The sequence below is a fragment of the Gigantopelta aegis genome, chromosome 5 (genome assembly GCF_016097555.1).
Source record: "Gigantopelta aegis isolate Gae_Host chromosome 5, Gae_host_genome, whole genome shotgun sequence".
Lineage (NCBI taxonomy): Eukaryota > Metazoa > Mollusca > Gastropoda > Neomphalida > Peltospiridae > Gigantopelta > Gigantopelta aegis.
The window spans coordinates 33227630-33248023 of NC_054703.1; the positions used below are offsets into that span (position 1 = coordinate 33227630).

General features: G+C 40.1%; 1 protein-coding gene across 1 annotated transcript in view; it reads right to left on the bottom strand.

Annotated features, from left to right (window-relative positions):
* The window catches only part of LOC121373106, a 98863-nt gene that overhangs the window by 44363 nt on the left and 34106 nt on the right, over positions 1–20394 (bottom strand). Inside the window, exon 3 of the mRNA XM_041499554.1 lies at positions 14989–15093. Coding sequence (XP_041355488.1) covers positions 14989–15093 — 105 coding nt within the window. The remainder of the gene's footprint in view (positions 1–14988; positions 15094–20394) is intronic.

Here is a 20394-nt window from a genome sequence, read left to right on the forward strand (position 1 = left end):
TAAACCATGTTTCATTAGTCTAGGAGATAAGCATAAAAATGTTACATTAGTCTAGGAGATAAGCATAAACATTTATTCTAAAGGGACACCATCGCCTACTCAGAAACAGTAACAGCTAAACGTCTCACCTTATCAAGTGATCATGGCTAGACAAATAAACACAGTCTAGATTTTTTTGTTTTTTTTATCCATACATGGGTATATCTCCTTCAAAAATAATAAGCAGATATCTGCCCACTGTTTAAGACAAGTAGATCTGTACATGACACGATATCCAATTATACAAAGTTCACTGCGGTGATACCGCCCACTTTCCTACGCATCAAATTACACAGTGGATATAATATCAGATATATACATGTACTACACACATCATAGCAATCAAATTACACAGTGGATAATATCAAATATACTTTTTCTGGCTGGTAGGTACTGAGTTCGTATCCCACCTGAGGCAATGGGGGATTTTTCCTGCCAGTACCGGCTCCAACCCAGAGTGAGTGCACCGCTAGGCTCAATGGGTAGGTGTGAGACCACATACACAGAGTTTCACCCACTTCACGGGCGATTATGGGTGTGTCTCCCAAGTGTATGACCCCACTGCAGGTTCTGTGTACCTCGGGCTCGGGTGATACCGAGATAGCTCAACTGACAGCAAGCATGGAGCACGGACCTGTCAAGTAGTCCCATACCAAAATGGAAAATACTGTGGCTTCACCATTCACCTCATCATCATCCATGTTTGTAATGTCCAAAAATACAAAAAATGTCTTTGTCTCTGTGTTAAATGTTTGTGGCGTTTTTTTAAAAATTAAAAAAAAAACCCACAGTGGATAATATCAGATATACTACACACATCATAGCAATCAAATTATACAATGGATAATATCAGATATACCACACACATCATAACAATCAAATTACACAGTGGATAATATCAGATATACCACACACATCATAGCAATCAAATTACACAGTGGATAATATCAGATATACTACGCACATCATAGCAATCAAATTACACAGTGGATAATATCAGATATACTACACACATCATAGCAATCAAATTACTGCAGATAATATCAGGTATAATATTAATAATGTACTACACAATCAAATTACACAGTGGATAATATCAAATATACTTTTTCTGGCTGGTAGGTACTGAGTTCGTATACCACCTGAGGCAATGGGGGATAGCAATCAAATTAAACAGTGGATAATATCAGATATACCACACACATCATAGCAATCAAATTACACAGTGGATAATATCAGGTATAATATTAATAATGTACTACACACATCATAGCTATTCAAGGCAGTGCATTGAGTTTCACACAGTGGGTTGGATGTAGTCCAGTGGTAAAGCGCTCGCTTGATGCACAGTCAGGCTAGGATCGATCCCTGTCAGTGGGCCCACTGAGTTATTTCTCATTCCAGCCAGTGCACCACGACTGGTATATCAAAGGCTGTGGTATGTGCTATCCTGTCTGTGGGATGGTGTATATAAAAGATCCCTTGCTACTAATGAAAAAATGTAGCAGGTTTACTCTTTAATATAAAGACTTTCAGTCAGAATTACCAAATGTGTCGTGGGATCGAACCACCTCGATGGATCCATTGAACTCGTTCCAACCAGTGCACCACAACTGGTCAAAGGCTGTGATATGTGCTATCCTGACTGTGGGATGGTGAATACAAAAGATTCCTTGCTACTAATTAAAAAAATGTAGCGGGTTTCCACTCTAAGACTATATGTCAGAATTACCAACTGTTTAACATCCAACAGCCGATGATTAATAAACCAATGGGCACACCAATGACAGTGAACAGAAACTGAACATCATAAATAAAAGCTAATACACATGTAGCAATTGTGTAATTCCTGTGTTTATATTGTCATGGATTATTCCAACGCCAAACATGATCATTTACTAAGACCGTATAGTCCTTCCCACATCATGGAACACCTTTATTCATACTATGAAATTTACTACAAGTTATTTATTTCTGAGCCGATTCTTTTCTAAATTGCACACAAAAAAAAAAGTATTTTCAATTTTTTTTACTTTACTTCTGACATCAAACCAAAGTGAAATTGTAGGATGGGACAGACTATAGCTAGATTACTATTCACAAAGGCTATACACTAACTTCTCTCCCACTAACAACTAACACTGACCCTGTGGACAGACTATAGCTAGATTACTATTCACAAAGGCCTATACACTAACTAACAACTCTCTCAGACTATAGCTAGATTACTATTCACAAAGGCCTATACAAACTTCTCTCCCACTAACACTGACCCTGTGGACAGACTATAGCTAGATTACTATTCACAAAGGCCTATACACTAACTTCTCTCCCACTAACAACTAACACTGACCCTGTGGACAGACTATAGCTAGATTACTATTCACAAAGGCCTATACACTAACTTCTCTCCCACTAACAACTAACACTGACCCTGTGGACAGACTATAGCTAGATTACTATTCACAAAGGCCTATACACTAACTTCTCTCCCACTAACAACTAACACTGACCCTGTGGACAGACTATAGCTAGATTACTATTCACAAAGGCCTATACACTAACTTCTCTCCCACTAACAACTAACACTGACCCTGTGGACAGACTATAGCTAGATTACTATTCACAAAGGCCTATACACTAACTTCTCTCCCACTAACAACTAACACTGACCCTGTGGACAGACTATAGCTAGATTACTATTCACAAAGGCCTATACACTAACTTCTCTCCCACTAACAACTAACACTGACCCTGTGGACAGACTATAGCTAGATTACTATTCACAAAGGCCTATACACTAACTTCTCTCCCACTAACAACTAACACTGACCCTGTGGACAGACTATAGCTAGATTACTATTCACAAAGGCCTATACACTAACTTCTCTCCCACTAACAACTAACACTGACCCTGTGGACAGACTATAGCTAGATTACTATTCACAAAGGCCTATACACTAACTTCTCTCCCACTAACAACTAACACTGACCCTGTGGACAGACTATAGCTAGATTACTATTCACAAAGGCCTATACACTAACTTCTCTCCCACTAACAACTAACACTGACCCTGTGGACAGACTATAGCTAGATTACTATTCACAAAGGCCTATACACTAACTTCTCTCCCACTAACAACTAACACTGACCCTGTGGACAGACTATAGCTAGATTACTATTCACAAAGGCCTATACACTAACTTCTCTCCCACTAACAACTAACACTGACCCTGTGGACAGACTATAGCTAGATTACTATTCACAAAGGCCTATACACTAACTTCTCTCCCACTAACAACTAACACTGACCCTGTGGACAGACTATAGCTAGATTACTATTCACAAAGGCCTATACACTAACTTCTCTCCCACTAACAACTAACACTGACCCTGTGGACAGACTATAGCTAGATTACTATTCACAAAGGCCTATACACTAACTTCTCTCCCACTAACAACTAACACTGACCCTGTGGACAGACTATAGCTAGATTACTATTCACAAAGGCCTATACACTAACTTCTCTCCCACTAACAACTAACACTGACCCTGTGGACAGACTATAGCTAGATTACTATTCACAAAGGCCTATACACTAACTTCTCTCCCACTAACAACTAACACTGACCCTGTGGACAGACTATAGCTAGATTACTATTCACAAAGGCCTATACACTAACTTCTCTCCCACTAACAACTAACACTGACCCTGTGGACAGACTATAGCTAGATTACTATTCACAAAGGCCTATACACTAACTTCTCTCCCACTAACAACTAACACTGACCCTGTGGACAGACTATAGCTAGATTACTATTCACAAAGGCCTATACACTAACTTCTCTCCCACTAACAACTAACACTGACCCTGTGGACAGACTATAGCTAGATTACTATTCACAAAGGCCTATACACTAACTTCTCTCCCACTAACAACTAACACTGACCCTGTGGACAGACTATAGCTAGATTACTATTCACAAAGGCCTATACACTAACTTCTCTCCCACTAACAACTAACACTGACCCTGTGGACAGACTATAGCTAGATTACTATTCACAAAGGCCTATACACTAACTTCTCTCCCACTAACAACTAACACTGACCCTGCGGACAGACTATAGCTAGATTACTATTCACAAAGGCCTATACACTAACTTCTCTCCCACTAACAACTAACACTGACCCTGCGGACAGACTATAGCTAGATTACTATTCACAAAGGCCTATACACTAACTTCTCTCCCACTAACAACTAACACTGACCCTGTGGACAGACTATAGCTAGATTACTATTCACAAAGGCCTATACACTAACTTCTCTCCCACTAACAACTAACACTGACCCTGTGGACAGACTATAGCTAGATTACTATTCACAAAGGCCTATACACTAACTTCTCTCCCACTAACAACTAACACTGACCCTGTGGACAGACTATAGCTAGATTACTATTCACAAAGGCCTATACACTAACTTCTCTCCCACTAACAACTAACACTGACCCTGTGGACAGACTATAGCTAGATTACTATTCACAAAGGCCTATACACTAACTTCTCTCCCACTAACAACTAACACTGACCCTGTGGACAGACTATAGCTAGATTACTATTCACAAAGGCCTATACACTAACTTCTCTCCCACTAACAACTAACACTGACCCTGTGGACAGACTATAGCTAGATTACTATTCACAAAGGCCTATACACTAACTTCTCTCCCACTAACAACTAACACTGACCCTGCGGACAGACTATAGCTAGATTACTATTCACAAAGGCCTATACACTAACTTCTCTCCCACTAACAACTAACACTGACCCTGTGGACAGACTATAGCTAGATTACTATTCACAAAGGCCTATACACTAACTTCTCTCCCACTAACAACTAACACTGACCCTGTGGACAGACTATAGCTAGATTACTATTCACAAAGGCCTATACACTAACTTCTCTCCCACTAACAACTAACACTGACCCTGTGGACAGACTATAGCTAGATTACTATTCACAAAGGCCTATACACTAACTTCTCTCCCACTAACAACTAACACTGACCCTGTGGACAGACTATAGCTAGATTACTATTCACAAAGGCCTATACACTAACTTCTCTCCCACTAACAACTAACACTGACCCTGCGGACAGACTATAGCTAGATTACTATTCACAAAGGCCTATACACTAACTTCTCTCCCACTAACAACTAACACTGACCCTGCGGACAGACTATAGCTAGATTACTATTCACAAAGGCCTATACACTAACTTCTCTCCCACTAACAACTAACACTGACCCTGCGGACAGACTATAGCTAGATTACTATTCACAAAGGCCTATACACTAACTTCTCTCCCACTAACAACTAACACTGACCCTGTGGACAGACTATAGCTAGATTACTATTCACAAAGGCCTATACACTAACTTCTCTCCCACTAACAACTAACACTGACCCTGTGGACAGACTATAGCTAGATTACTATTCACAAAGGCTATACACTAACTTCTCTCCCACTAACAACTAACACTGACCCTGTGGACAGACTATAGCTAGATTACTATTCACAAAGGCCTATACACTAACTTCTCTCCCACTAACAACTAACACTGACCCTGTGGACAGACTATAGCTAGATTACTATTCACAAAGGCCTATACACTAACTTCTCTCCCACTAACAACTAACACTGACCCTGTGGACAGACTATAGCTAGATTACTATTCACAAAGGCCTATACACTAACTTCTCTCCCACTAACAACTAACACTGACCCTGTGGACAGACTATAGCTAGATTACTATTCACAAAGGCCTATACACTAACTTCTCTCCCACTAACAACTAACACTGACCCTGTGGACAGACTATAGCTAGATTACTATTCACAAAGGCCTATACACTAACTTCTCTCCCACTAACAACTAACACTGACCCTGTGGACAGACTATAGCTAGATTACTATTCACAAAGGCCTATACACTAACTTCTCTCCCACTAACAACTAACACTGACCCTGTGGACAGACTATAGCTAGATTACTATTCACAAAGGCCTATACACTAACTTCTCTCCCACTAACAACTAACACTGACCCTGTGGACAGACTATAGCTAGATTACTATTCACAAAGGCCTATACACTAACTTCTCTCCCACTAACAACTAACACTGACCCTGTGGACAGACTATAGCTAGATTACTATTCACAAAGGCCTATACACTAACTTCTCTCCCACTAACAACTAACACTGACCCTGTGGACAGACAGTCGAGATAGCCGAGGTGTGAACCCAGGACAGCATGCTTTAACCTTAATTGGACAGAAGCACGAAAAGAAGTATAAATGAATGGATGGATGGATGAATGAATGAATGAAATGAATGAAATGAATGAAATGAATGAATGAATGAACAGCAGACAACATTTCAAAATCATGGGCAACCGGAACTCGGTTCAAATGATATTCACCTTGGTAACTGAATGTTTGGTTACACAAATTATGTTAGCATAGCAAATAAAATTGATTCTGAAGTTTGTAACTACATCTGTTTGCGTAATATGCATGTGTCAATTTGAGCTCAAGTCAAATAATACATAGCTACTTATATTCATACATACATACAAAGCTTAATCTTAAGCAGTCACCACAGGGAGTATTCAAAGGACAACCTCTTAAAGACAGGTGGCTGTATAATACAGGTCAGTCTGTACTATATTAGATGATCTGGAATAATAAACAGGTGTTCTCTTAAGACAGGTGGCTGTATAACACAGGTCAGTCTGTACTATATTAGATGATCGGGAATAATAAACAGGTGTTCTCTTTAGACAGGTGGCTGTATAATAATACAGGTCAGTCTGTACTATATTAGATGATCTGGAATAATAAACAGGTGTTCTCTTTAGACAGGTGGCTATATAATACAGGTCAGCCTGTACTATATTAGATGATCTGGAATAAAACACAGGTGTTCTCTTTAGACAGGTGGCTGTATAAGACAGGTGGCTGTATAATACAGGTCAGCCTGTACTATATTAGATGGTCTGGAATAATAAACAGGTGTGCTCTTTAGACAGGTGGCTGTATAATATATGTCAGCCTCTACTATACTAGATGATCTGGAATAATAAACAGGTGTTCTCTTAAGACAGGCGGCTGTATAATACAGGTCAGTCTGCACTATATTAGATGATCTGCAATAACAAACAGGTGTTCTCTTTAGACAGGTGGCTGCCTAATACAGGTCAGTCTGTACTATATTAGATTTGACACACCCTCCTCCCTAGGAGCATAGGCTTTGACACACCCTCCTCCCTACCAATATAGGCTTTGACACACCCTCCTCCCTACCAATATAGGCTTTGACACACCCTCCTCCCTACCAATATAGGCTTTGACACACCCTCCTCCCTAGGAGCATAGGCTTTGGAAAATGAATACATCGGGGAGAGAGGTGAACGGGGGATAGTTATATATTATTTAGATTTTCTACTGGGGAGCAAGTGAATTAATTTACCTTCATAGTTGAGAGTGGGTGCTGTGCCTCTGCTGTCCCCACCCACTGGGCTAGCTCTGACAAATTCTCTATTTTATTTTTATTTGGCGAAATAACTTTATGAAATAATTGATATATTTTTAGAAAATATCTGGGTTTTTGCAATTTTTAAAGTTTATTAGATAACTTGGTGAAATTGTCTGCTGACCCAGAGTTAGCCCTGCCTCCTGCCCACCCCCACCCCCACCCCCACCCTCACAAGTTTCCAACACCTATCTGTAATTGTTTGAAAAGTCCACTGTTTGTAATAACAAATAAACCACTTCTAAACACTCTCCTTACCTTAATGAAGGTTCACAGATGACGAGACCACAACAGGAAAACTAAATCCATCATCCGCGTCCGTTTGTTTATGTATATGTATGTATGCAAACGATCTCACGTTACAAACACGTGCATATTCATACATACGAGCCTATCTACATGTAATTCCACACTGGAGAATTAATATCGCGACACATTTCCAAGGGAAGATGTCCAACAAAAAACGGAATCAATAAAAAGTGATGCGCTCTTATTGTGGCTGGGCAATAAAAAGAAAGAAGATTAATTATTAAGTCTTGTGGTGGCCTCACAACACTGAATTATTGCTGCAGTCACTGTGTACTGGTATAGGTCAGTGCTTGTCATATCAGGTGTGGTGTAGTGACCCAGTTAAGCTGGCAGTGTGAGATCTACAATGTGGACATGTACAGTATGCATACTGTAAGTTATGACTGGGCCTGACAAAAGGGACCATATATATTCATGTAAAATGAAAGGAATGCACCTTTAAGACATACACTTTGAATTATCGTTAACTGGTGTCTAAACATGATTAGTTTGATTTAGCGAGGAAGAGGAGGTGGGGATTGATAGAAAGGAACGGGGAGTGGGGAAGAGAACGAGAGAGAGAGTGAGAGTGAGAGTGAGAGTGAGAGTGAGAGAGAGAGAGAGAGAGAAAGAGAGAGACTGAGACTGAGACAGAAAGAGGGAGAGAGTCTGAGAGATGTTACCAAAGAGTTGGCAACAATGATATATTTTTATTTGTACCTTCCAATAAGCAGGACAGTACATATCACAAGATTTCTATCAGGGTTCTAGTTGGGATGATGGAAAACCCATTGGCTTGTACATTGAGAACCTCAGACAGCACATAACAAAGCCATCGAGAGCCTCAGAAAACACATACCAAAGCCATTGAGAGCCTCAGACAGCACATACCAAAGCCATTGAGAGCCTCAGAAAGCACATACCAAAGCCATTGAGAGCCTCAGACAGCACATACCAAAGCCATTGAGAGCCCGAGAGAGCACATACCAAAGCCATTGATACACCGGTTGTGGGGCACTAGTTGGGATGGGAAAACAACAATTAGAGGATGGATCCACTAAGAGGATTCGATCCCACAAGCCAAACGCTCTACCAACTGAGCTAGATCTGGCCTATCCGATCCTGTGATACAGAAGTTTGTTTTTTGTTTAACAACACCACTAGACACCAGTTTATTGGCTATTGGATGTCAAACATTTGGTAATTTTGACAGTCTTAAAAGGAAGGAAATGTTTTATTTAATGACGCATTCAGCACATTTTATTTACGGTTATATGGCATCACATATGGTTAAGGACCACACAGATATTGAGAGATGAAACTTGGTGTGGCCACTTCACAGGCTACTATTTTCGATTAGCAGCAAGGCATCTTTTATATATGCACCATCCCACAGACAGGATAGCACATACCATGGCCTTTGATATACCAGTCATAGTGCACTGGCTGGAACAAGAAATATCCCAATGTGTCCATCGACGGGGATCGATCCCAGACCGACTGCGCATCAAGCGAGTGCTTTACTACTGGGCTACGTCCCGTCCCTTGTATAAGTTAAAAATTTGTCAAACTGAATGAAATGCAGTGTCCAATCTCAAACCATTTCAAACCCATAACCACCTATAATCTGTCCCATTGTCCCATTCTTCTACAATTTTTTTTTTTTTTTTTTTTTTTTTTAAATAAAAAAAAAAAAAATTCAGTTTGGATTGACATAAGAAGAAAAGTAAAAAAAAAAATTTGAAATAAATGTTAATTTTTTTACTATTTTTGTGTGCAATTTAGAAAACAATCGGCACAGAAATAAGGAAGGAAGAAGGAAGGAAATGTTTTATTTAACGATGCACTCAACACATCAATAAAGTTTGTTTTGTTTCTCGACACCACTGGAGCACATTGATTAATTAATCATCGGCTTAACTTGTAGTAAATTCCAACGTTCTTATGAAAAATGAAGTTCCCTGTTGGAAGGACTATAATAGGGGCATTTACACTATGTTTTATACCAGGCTCGGTGGGGCACTGGTTAAGCCATCGGATTACAGGCTTGTAGGTACAGGGTTTGCAGCCTGGTACTGGCTCCAACCGAGAGCAAGTTCTTAAGAGCTTGGTGAATAGGTGTAAGGCTAATACACCCTCTTCTCTCTCACTAATCACTAACTAACAACTAACCCACTGTCCTGGACAGATAGCCCAGATAGCTGAGGTGTGTGCCCAGGTCAGCGTGCTTGAACCTTAATTGGATATAAGAATAAATGAATGAATGAATGAATGTTTTATTTTTATTGCATATCATCCAATTAAATTCTGACAGAAAACTGTTTATAATATATATATATATATATATATATATATATATATATATATATATATATATATATATATATATATACACATATACACATATACACACATATATATATAATGATTTTTCCCCACCAGAGTTTAAACACAACAGGTGTAAGGATATATTTTCAACGAGTTTTCAAGTACAGTGAAACCTCTCAAGACCGGACCCTCTGTAAACCGGAATTTCTTCAAAATGGGGTGCTTTACTGAGTCCCTTTTTAAAACCCAGGACAGAACATAACCTCTCTAAACTGGACCCCTCTTAATATAGGACATTTTTATTGGTATTAAGAGGGTCCGGTTTAGAGGGGTTTTACACTACTTTTAAACAACATTTCTGACATTTTCTAGGTCTCCTGATAGGTTTTATATGTAGGGTTGTAGGAAGTGGCAACTCCAACATGGAACAAGTGTCCTACATACCACTGTCTGACAACATCCATTTGTTTACTCTACTGGGTTTTTTTCTTTCTTTATTATAAATGCACAATTTAACACTGTTTGCATGAAATGATGCCGGCCAATTGTCTAGTCACAGACCCCCCCCCCCCCCCAGTCCCATGTCTTGTCAGTCTCGCACACAAACACACACACACACACACACACACACTTGTCTAGTCATTGTTTATAAGGTTCATTATTAAGACATTCACAACAAATGCCTTATTTAAAAAACAAAAAGAAGAAAAAAGAAGAAGAAGAAAACCATTTATTTTTACTTTTATATATCTTCTTTATAAAATTTTAATTGTTTTCTCGAAAAGTAAGTCACCGGCCTTGACAATAAAATACACTTTTATAGAGAATGAATGAATGAATGAACGAATGAATGAAGAAGGAAGGAAATGTTTTATTTAACGACACACTCAACACATTTTATTTACGGTTATATGATGTCAGACATATGGTTAAGGACTACACAGATACTGAGGGAAGAAACCCGCCGTCACCACTTCATGGGCTACTCTTTTCGATTAGCATCAAAGGATCTTTTATATGCACCATCCCACACAGGATAGCACATACCATGGCCTTTGATATACCAGTCGTCGTGCATTGGCTGAAGCGAGAAATAGCCCAATGGGCCCACTGACGGGGATCGATCCCAAATCAACCGTGCATCAAGCGAGTACTTTACCACTGGGCTACGTCTCACCCTGAATGAATGAGTGAGTGAGTGAGTGAGTGAGTGAGTGAGTGAGTGAGTGAGTGAGTGAGTGAGTGAGTGAATGAGTGAATGAATGTTTAATGACACCTACATGTCTACTTAATTGGTAGACTACTCTGCTGAGGTGTCAGTATCACGGTATCAAACCCCCTCGTATAAAAGACAAAATGTTTCTTTTGTTTAACGACACCACTAGAGCACATTGATTTATCAACCATCAGCTATAGGATGTCATCCATTTTGTTGTTTTAATATAGTTTTAAAGAGGAAACCCAATTCGATCTTCAGAAAATGAGTATAAAGTTAAAGTTTGTTTTGTTTAAAGACACCACTAGAGCACATTGATTTATCAACCATCGGTTGTTAGATGTCAAACATTTGGTAATTCTGACATATACCGTATAACCGGAAATTTTCGTGGTCTAAATTTTTCGTGGTTTGGGGTATAAAAACATTTCAAGGTTTCTTATTTTCGTCGTTTGCCAAATCTAAATTGAAAGTGATTTTATTTTCGAGTTTTAACAAGTCTAGTTGCAAGAATACTTGTTACTGTTGATTAAAGTTTCACCTCGGCTGCCAGTTGTTCGGTACCACCGACGTGTAAAGTTAAACAATAGAACAGTCAGCTGTAGCCTAATTGGCCACTGACTACTATTCGCCAGACAACTGATCACAGTCTTTGATTTTGTGTAAAGCCAATTACGACGTATGTGTGAACAAACCACTTAAGGACGCCCTAAAGTCTGAGTTCACCACATGGTATTAAATGCAGGTTTCCCTGGCTATGAAAGACGGCGAAGGTGTAACAGACATCAAGATCAAAATGCGTACTTCGGCGATAAAACCAATTAAGGCAATGAAAGTTATGGCAGAATTGAAAACACGCCAGAAAATGTTGAAATCTGCATTCATCCACACCGGAATCACTGATGCAGTGCAGGCGGACATTGACAAAAGCAATATACGAAATTAAAAAATATTTCATTATATTCTACACACAGAGAGATTCAGACAATACCTTTTTCAAAATTCTAACTTGTTGTCTCGACTATACTATTCTCTTGTCGTATCCGGTGGACTGCGCATGACAGGAAATAAAATGTTCCGATAAATTGTCAGTGTGTTATGTTTTTCACAATAAATATTTTAGTTAGAATTTGTTGATGTTTTCAAAATATTTTCAAGGATTTATATTTTCGATGCTGACTACTTACCCTCGAAACCCACGAAAATAAAAATCCTCGAAAATTTCCGGTTATACGGTAGTCTTAGAAAGGAAACCCGCTTCATTTTTCCATTAGTAGCAAAGGATCTTTTATATGCACCATGCCACAGACGACATCTCAGTACAAACATAAAGGAAAATCATTAGCAGGCATTGCCTACATGTAGCTCAGTTGGAAAACTACTTTCATTTCATTTCATTTAAATTTATTTTCATGCTTATATCCAATTAAGGTTCAAGCACGCTATCCTCGGCACACACGTCGGCTGTCTTGGCTGTCTGTCTAGGACAGTGGGTTAGTTGTTATTTGGTTAGTGGTTAGTGAGAGAGAAGAGAGTGCAGTGGCCTTACATTTAACCATTGAGCCCTTAAGAACACGCTCTGGGTTGGAGCTAGTAGCGAGCTGTGAACCATGTACCTACCAGCCTATAGTCCGATGGCTTAACCGCTGCGCCACCAAGGCTGGTTGGTAAATTACTTGACTGAGGTGTCTGCATCACAGTCTGAAACCCCCTCATACATATACAGAACTTCACATACGTTGTTTTTGCTTCCTATTTATTGCACGAGTTTATTTTGCGCAAGAATATATACCACGAGACCGTGTAGCGTTCGAGTGATATGTTCTTTCGCAAACTAGACGAGTGCAGTAAATAGGAAGAGAAAACAACGTATGTGAAGTTCTGTATTTATTACATACCTTCTTTTATGTTTTACAAAAACGGTTTTTAATTTAACGTCATAACAACACTTTGTTAAATCTATGATCAAAACTCCTTTCATGGATGTACTTAACGTTAAGAACCATACTCTGGGGCAGCCGTGTGTAATGTTTCAAATACGATGTGACGTCATTTGTAAATCATATATGACGTCAGGCGCTAACTGCAGTAAAAACAGAAAGGGGATTCCCCGTATAAAACTTCCGGTCCGGATTGCACATGTACTAATACAGATTATTTTATTGCACGGACTTGATGTTTGTATTATAAGATTGAACAGGTATGTAATATAAAAGATTGATTAACCGGCCTCATACATCAGGCGAGCACTTTACCACTGGGCTACGTCCCACCCCCACACTACCCAACGTCCCACCCCTACTACCCTACGTCCCACCCCCCCACTACCCTACGTCCCACCCCACTACCCTACGTCCCACCCAACCCCCATACAAAAGATAAGTGTATATAAAAGACACATTGCTTCTGATGGGAAAATGTCACAGAGTTTCCTCTGAAGACTATAAAGTCAGAATTATCAAATGACTGACATCGAAAGATTAATGAATCAATGTGCTGTAGATTGTGGTGTGGTCAAACCAAACAAACCCGCGTATCTTTACCGCACACAGTGTCTTTAATCAAACCAAACACAGGCACACAGTCTGATCTTCAGCAAATCCGTGTGACAAATATTATTGTTTGGCAATAGCCCCTCAATCATTGGACCATGCACTTCACGGTCAGTCACATAACGGAGGAAGAAGAATTCCAAGGAGTTAAATACCATAAAACGGTTCAAAATAGCATGTGAAAAGCAAAAAACTGTCAATTGTTTAGACCTAGCAGAGAGAGAGAGAGAGAGAGAGAGAGAGAGAGAGAGAGAGAGAGAGAGAGAGAGAGAGAGAGAGAGAGAGAGAGGGAGGGAGGGAGGGAGGGAGGGAGGGAGGGAGGGGGAGAGGGAGGGAGGGAGGGAGGGAGGGAGGGGAGAGAGAGATAGATAGAGAGAGAGAGATAGAGGGAGGGAGGGAGGGGGAGAGAGAGAGAGAGAGAGAGAGAGACAGAGACAGAGACAGAGTGACAGAGGGGGAGACAGAAAGAGACACACAGACAAAGAGGGGGTAGACAGAGACAGAGTCAGAGATAGAGAGAGACAGAGAGACAAAAAAAAGAGAGACAGAATGAGACAAAGACAGTCAGAGAGGGGGTAAAGACAGAGACTGAGACAGAGATAGAGAGTAAGAGACAGAAAGAAAGAAACAGAGAGAGACAGACAAAGACAGAAAGAGACAGAGACAGAGATGGGGTAGAGAGAGAGAGAGACAGACAGACAGAAAGACAGAGAGAGACAGACAGAGACAGAGAGAGAAAGAGAGAGCGACAGACAGACAGACAGACAGAAAGCGACAGACACAGAGGAGAGACAGACTGAGAGGGATAAAGAGGGAAGGAGAGAGAGAGAAAGATAGAAAGAGGAGAGAGAAAGAGAAACAAAGGGAGAGAACTAAACGACATAAACGAAATGATGTCATGGGAAGAAAATGAAATTCTTAAATATTGGACACATTTTAGAGACAGTGACTTTAAAATGCACTCACCTGATTCAAGTAGAAGGCATAAACCAGAGTACTGACTGTAGAATCGAGATCACAAGATTCGTTACCAATAGCAACATGGATGGTCGAGTAGTCAGACAAATTATTCTGGAAAAGAAAGAAATTAATATAAATATCAAATACATTAACTGAAGTAGCTTAGTGTAGCACAGAATAGGATAGCATAAGCATTAGCCTGAGTATTAGCCAGGGGTCGAAATTGACTGAAATTCCTGACAGACTGAATGTCCGGCAAGCTAGAAATGTTTCCGACAAGAATGAAAATCTGCTGTCCAGACCAAACTTGATTTACGATGTGTGACTATTAGAGTAAAATAATTGTCGGTCTAACAGAACAATAGGCAAAAACAAAATCTCCCGGCCTATAGTGATAACTAACAAGAACCGGTCGGGTCTGGATGGATGGATGGGATGGATGGGATGGATGGATGGATGGATGGATGGATGAACAGATGAATGAATGGATGGATGGATGGATGGATGGATGGATGGATGCATGGATAGATGGATGTATGGACGGATGGATAGATAGATGGACAGATGGATGGATAAATGGATAGATGGATGGATGGATCAATGGACGAAAGGACAGATGAATGAATGGATATATGCATGCATGGATGGATGGATGGATGGATGGATGGATGGATGGATGGATGGATGGATGGATGCATGGATGCATGGATAGATGGATGTATGGACGGATGGATAGATAGATGGACAGATGGATGGATAAATGGATAGACGGATGGATGGATCAATGGACGAAAGGACAGATGAATGAATGGATATATGCATGCATGGATGGATTGATGCATGGATGGATGAATTGATGGAGGAATGTATAGATGGAAGAATGAATGGACAGATGGATGAATGGAACAAATCTGGCATTCACCAAACTCACCAGTTTAATATAATAATATCTGGCAGATTTTGTTTAATTTGGTGGAACATTTTCCTGTAATAATTGATATTTTGCTAGAAAGTAACTGGGTTTCTTCAGTTTCACAGATAATTTGGTGAAATTATTGTTGCTCACCCAGAGCTATACGTGACCCTGAGATCGATATCCACAAAATAACTCCACAAAATAGCTGTACTAAATAATTATACAAGTCCCATAACTCTGCCCCTTCTTGGTCCATTCCTTGACGTGGTGAGGGGGCTTGTATGTCTCAGTGACCCAGAGAGCTATGCCAGCAGGAGCTTTGACTTCTGTTAGGGACACCCAAGCTGGACTGGTCAATGGGTAGAGGCTAGACTGATATGGACTAAGGGTGAGGTAACCCTAATGCAAACCTGAGTGCTGAAGTCAGAGGTATTTAACGCACGGTGCATTCTAATAGACCACAATACCATGCATCAACAGCTATTATATGACTACATTTCTGGACAATAAAGTGATCGGTGCTCGCCCTGTGATGACTCAGATGGCACAAGAAGTGATCAACAGGTTGCATAGTACCAAAGAAGTGAGTTCCGTGTCAAAGTTCAAGGTTCACTGTCAAATATTTACGGAGTAAAAGCAGCTGTGGGTGTGATTGGTAGTAATATGTGACATTGATTATTTGTGCAAATACTATTATCCATTGACAATAAATAAATAAACTTTCATTTGTTATACAGTTGTTATGCAGTATATACCAGAGGTTGAAACTAATGTGGGGTACCCCCAAAAATGGAACTGCAATTTTCAGCAAAAATTACGGTTGCTAATAAAAACATTAATTAAATCTCTTAAATGACATGTGACCCCCATTTTCTTGTAGGTAGATTAGATGTGAGGTGCCACACTTTCTACTGCTGTACTTCCTGGGTGTGTTGATACGCTGCTTACATGTATATCAGTTTTATTAGTAAACGTTAACATTATCGGCAATAGGAATTGATTTGGTCTATTAGAAGTTACAGAGAACAGCATCGTTCATAGTCACTGCTGGCTCGATGTGTAGACAACAAAAATTTAAGCGAACGAAAAGAAGAACCATAACTCCGTAATTCCTTATCAAGCGAGTCAACATAAATTGCTGATTTTCTAGGGTATAATATAATAACTTTTTAAAAAAAAAGGAAGAAGAAATCATTAAATATTTTATTTCTTGTTCTAGCCAGTGCACCACGACTGGTATATCAAAGGCCGTGGTATGTGCTATCCTGTCTGTGGGATGGTGCATATAAAAGATCCCTTTACTACTAATAGGAATATGTAGCGGGATTCATCTCTAAGACTGTATGTCAAAATTACCAAAATCTTTGACATCCCATAGCCGGTCTTTGATATACCACTCATGGTGTACTGGCTGGGCCCACCGACGGGGATCGATTCCAAACTGACAGTGCATCAAGCGAGTGCTTTACCACTGGGCTACATCCCACAAAAATAAAAAGAACAAAAAAAAGAAGAACAAAAAAGAAGAAGATACTAAGACACGAACAGGAAGGAAGGAAGAAAATGTTTTATTTAACGACACACTCAACACATTTTACTTACGGTTATATGGCGTCGGACATATGGTTAAGGACCACACAGATATTGAGAGTGGAAACATGCTGTTGGCATCTTTTTATATGCACCATCCCACAGCCTTTGATATACCAGTCATGGTGCACTGGCTGGAGTGAGAAATAAACTCGCTGTCACTACTTCATGGGTTACTCTTTTCGATTAGCAGCATGGGATATTTTATATGCACCATCCCATAGACAGAACGAGAAATAGCCCAATGGGTCCACTGATGGAGATCGATCCCAGACCGACCGTGCATCAAGCGAGCATTTTACCACTAGGCTACGTCCCGCGAAACAAGAAAAAGAAAAAAAGAAGAAGAAAAAAAAGAAAAAGATACTAAAACTTAAAGAACTCATGTTGTGTAATCTTTTTTTAAATATCATTTATAGAATTCTGCACAGAATCCTGGCGACTAACAAATTCTTACATACGATTCATTATATTGATTTTATCGGCCTTGGTGGCGTCATGGTTAGGCCATCGGTCAACAGGCTGGTAGGTACTGGGTTCGGATCCCAGTCGAGGCATGGCATTTTTAATCCAGATACTGACTCCAAACCCTGAGTGAGTGCTTCGCAAGGCTCAGTGGGTAGGTGTAAACCACTTGCACCAACCAGTGATCCATAACTGGTTCAACAAAGGCCATGGTTTGTGCTATCCTGCCTGTGGGAAGTGCAAATAAAAGATCCCTTGCTGCTAATCGGAAAGAGTAGCCCATGAAGTGGCGACAGCAGGTTTCCTCTCAAAATCTGTGTGGTCCTTTACCATATGTCTGACACCATATACCCGTAAATAAAATGTGTTGAGTGCGTCGTTAAATAAAACATTTCTTTTTTTCTTTTTTCTTTTTTAAGACGAACAGAAAAGCCAATAATCTAACAACGAGAAAAAGACACTGTAATAAAGCTTAAAGACCTCACATCATGTTACATAATAGTTTTCTAAATATCAGTTTCAGAGACGAACAGGAAAACCAATAATGCACTTCCCACCGAGGTTAATATATCTTAGATTACAGAAAAACAAATGACATTTTCCCCCCAACACAAGTGAAAAGGCAATACAAAGTGCTAAAGTTGATTAATCCTACATGTATATATAATGTTCAGGCTGAAAATTCTGTACATCAATATGACCATGTATGTGTGTGTGTGAGTATGTCGAGTCGAGAGTCACTAATGAGTCTATTAAATCTATATAACGACTCTTAGTCACACCCACGACTCTTAGTCACATCCACGGAGTACAATAATAATGGCTAACTACACACAAACTAGCACCCACAGCACTATAATTACCCCCCCCACCCACCCACCCACCCACACACATACACACACACACACACACACACACACACATACATAACTAGTCTTGTAATTGTACAAGAGAGGACAAAGATAATAAATACAGAGACATAAACAAGACAGAAAAAAGAAGAAGAAAGAAACAGAAAAAGAAGACAATATATACATGATGGATAGGTCAGATGACAGACGGGCAGACGGATATACATGTAGATTGATGGACAGATGGATATGACAGATGACGGACGTGCAGACAGATATACATGTAGACTGATGGACAGATGGATAGGACAGATGACGGACGGGCAGACGGATATACATAGGACAGATGACGGACGGGCAGACGGATATACATGTAGATTGATGGACAGATGACGGACGGGCAGACGGATAGACATGTAGATTGATGGACAGATGGACAGGACAGAAAGAAAGAAAGAAATGTTTTATTTAACGACGCACTCAACACATTTTATTTACGGTTATATGGCGTCAGGGATAGGACAGATGACGGACGGGCAGACGGATATACATGTAGATTGATGGACAGATGACGGACGAGCAGATGGATATTCATGTAGATTGATGGACAGATGACGGATGGGCAGACGGATATACATGTAGATTGATGGACAGATGACGGACAGGCAGACGGATATACATGTAGATGGATGGACAGATGGATAGGACAGATGATGGACGGGCAGACGGATATACATACAGATGGATGGACAGATGACGGACGGGCAGATGGATATACATGTAGATTGATGGACAGATGGATAGGACAGATGACGGACGGGCAGACGGATATACATGTAGCAGATGTTAGCAGATGGATGGACAAATAGATGTGAGCAAATGGATAGATGGTTGGATGGATAGACAGATGGATGAATGAATCGATGTGAAAAGATGGATGGATGGATGGATGGATGGATGGACAGACAGGATGGATGGATGAATTGATGTGAGCAGATGGATGGATGGATGGATAAATAGATGTGAGCAGATGGATGGATGGATGAATGGACAAATGGATAGATAGCTTGTCACTGTTACGACATGCCACTCTAGACCGGCCGGACACACCCACTAAACAATGCAGAACATTCACAGATCATGACCACATATGCTGAGACAAAAAAAAGTTCAGCAATTTGTTACTAACTTGCATTGCCTAAAGTTTGTTTTGTTTAATGACACCACTAGAAGTAAAAGTAAAGTTTGTTTTATTTAACGACGCCACTAGAGCACATTGATTTTTTATTTTATCATCGGCTATTGGACGTCAAACATATGGTCATTCTGACACTGCTTTTAGTGGAAACCCGCTGTCACCACATAGGCTACTCTTTTACGACAGGCAGCAAGGGATCTTTTATTTGCACTTCCCACAGGCAGGATAGCACAAACCATGGTCTTTGTTGAACCAGTTATGGATCACTGGTTGGTGCAAGTGGTTTACACCTACCCATTGAGCCTTGCGGAGCACTCACTCAGGGTTTGGAGTCGGTATCTGGATTAAAAATCCCATGCCTCGACTGGGATCTGAACCCAGTACCTACCAGC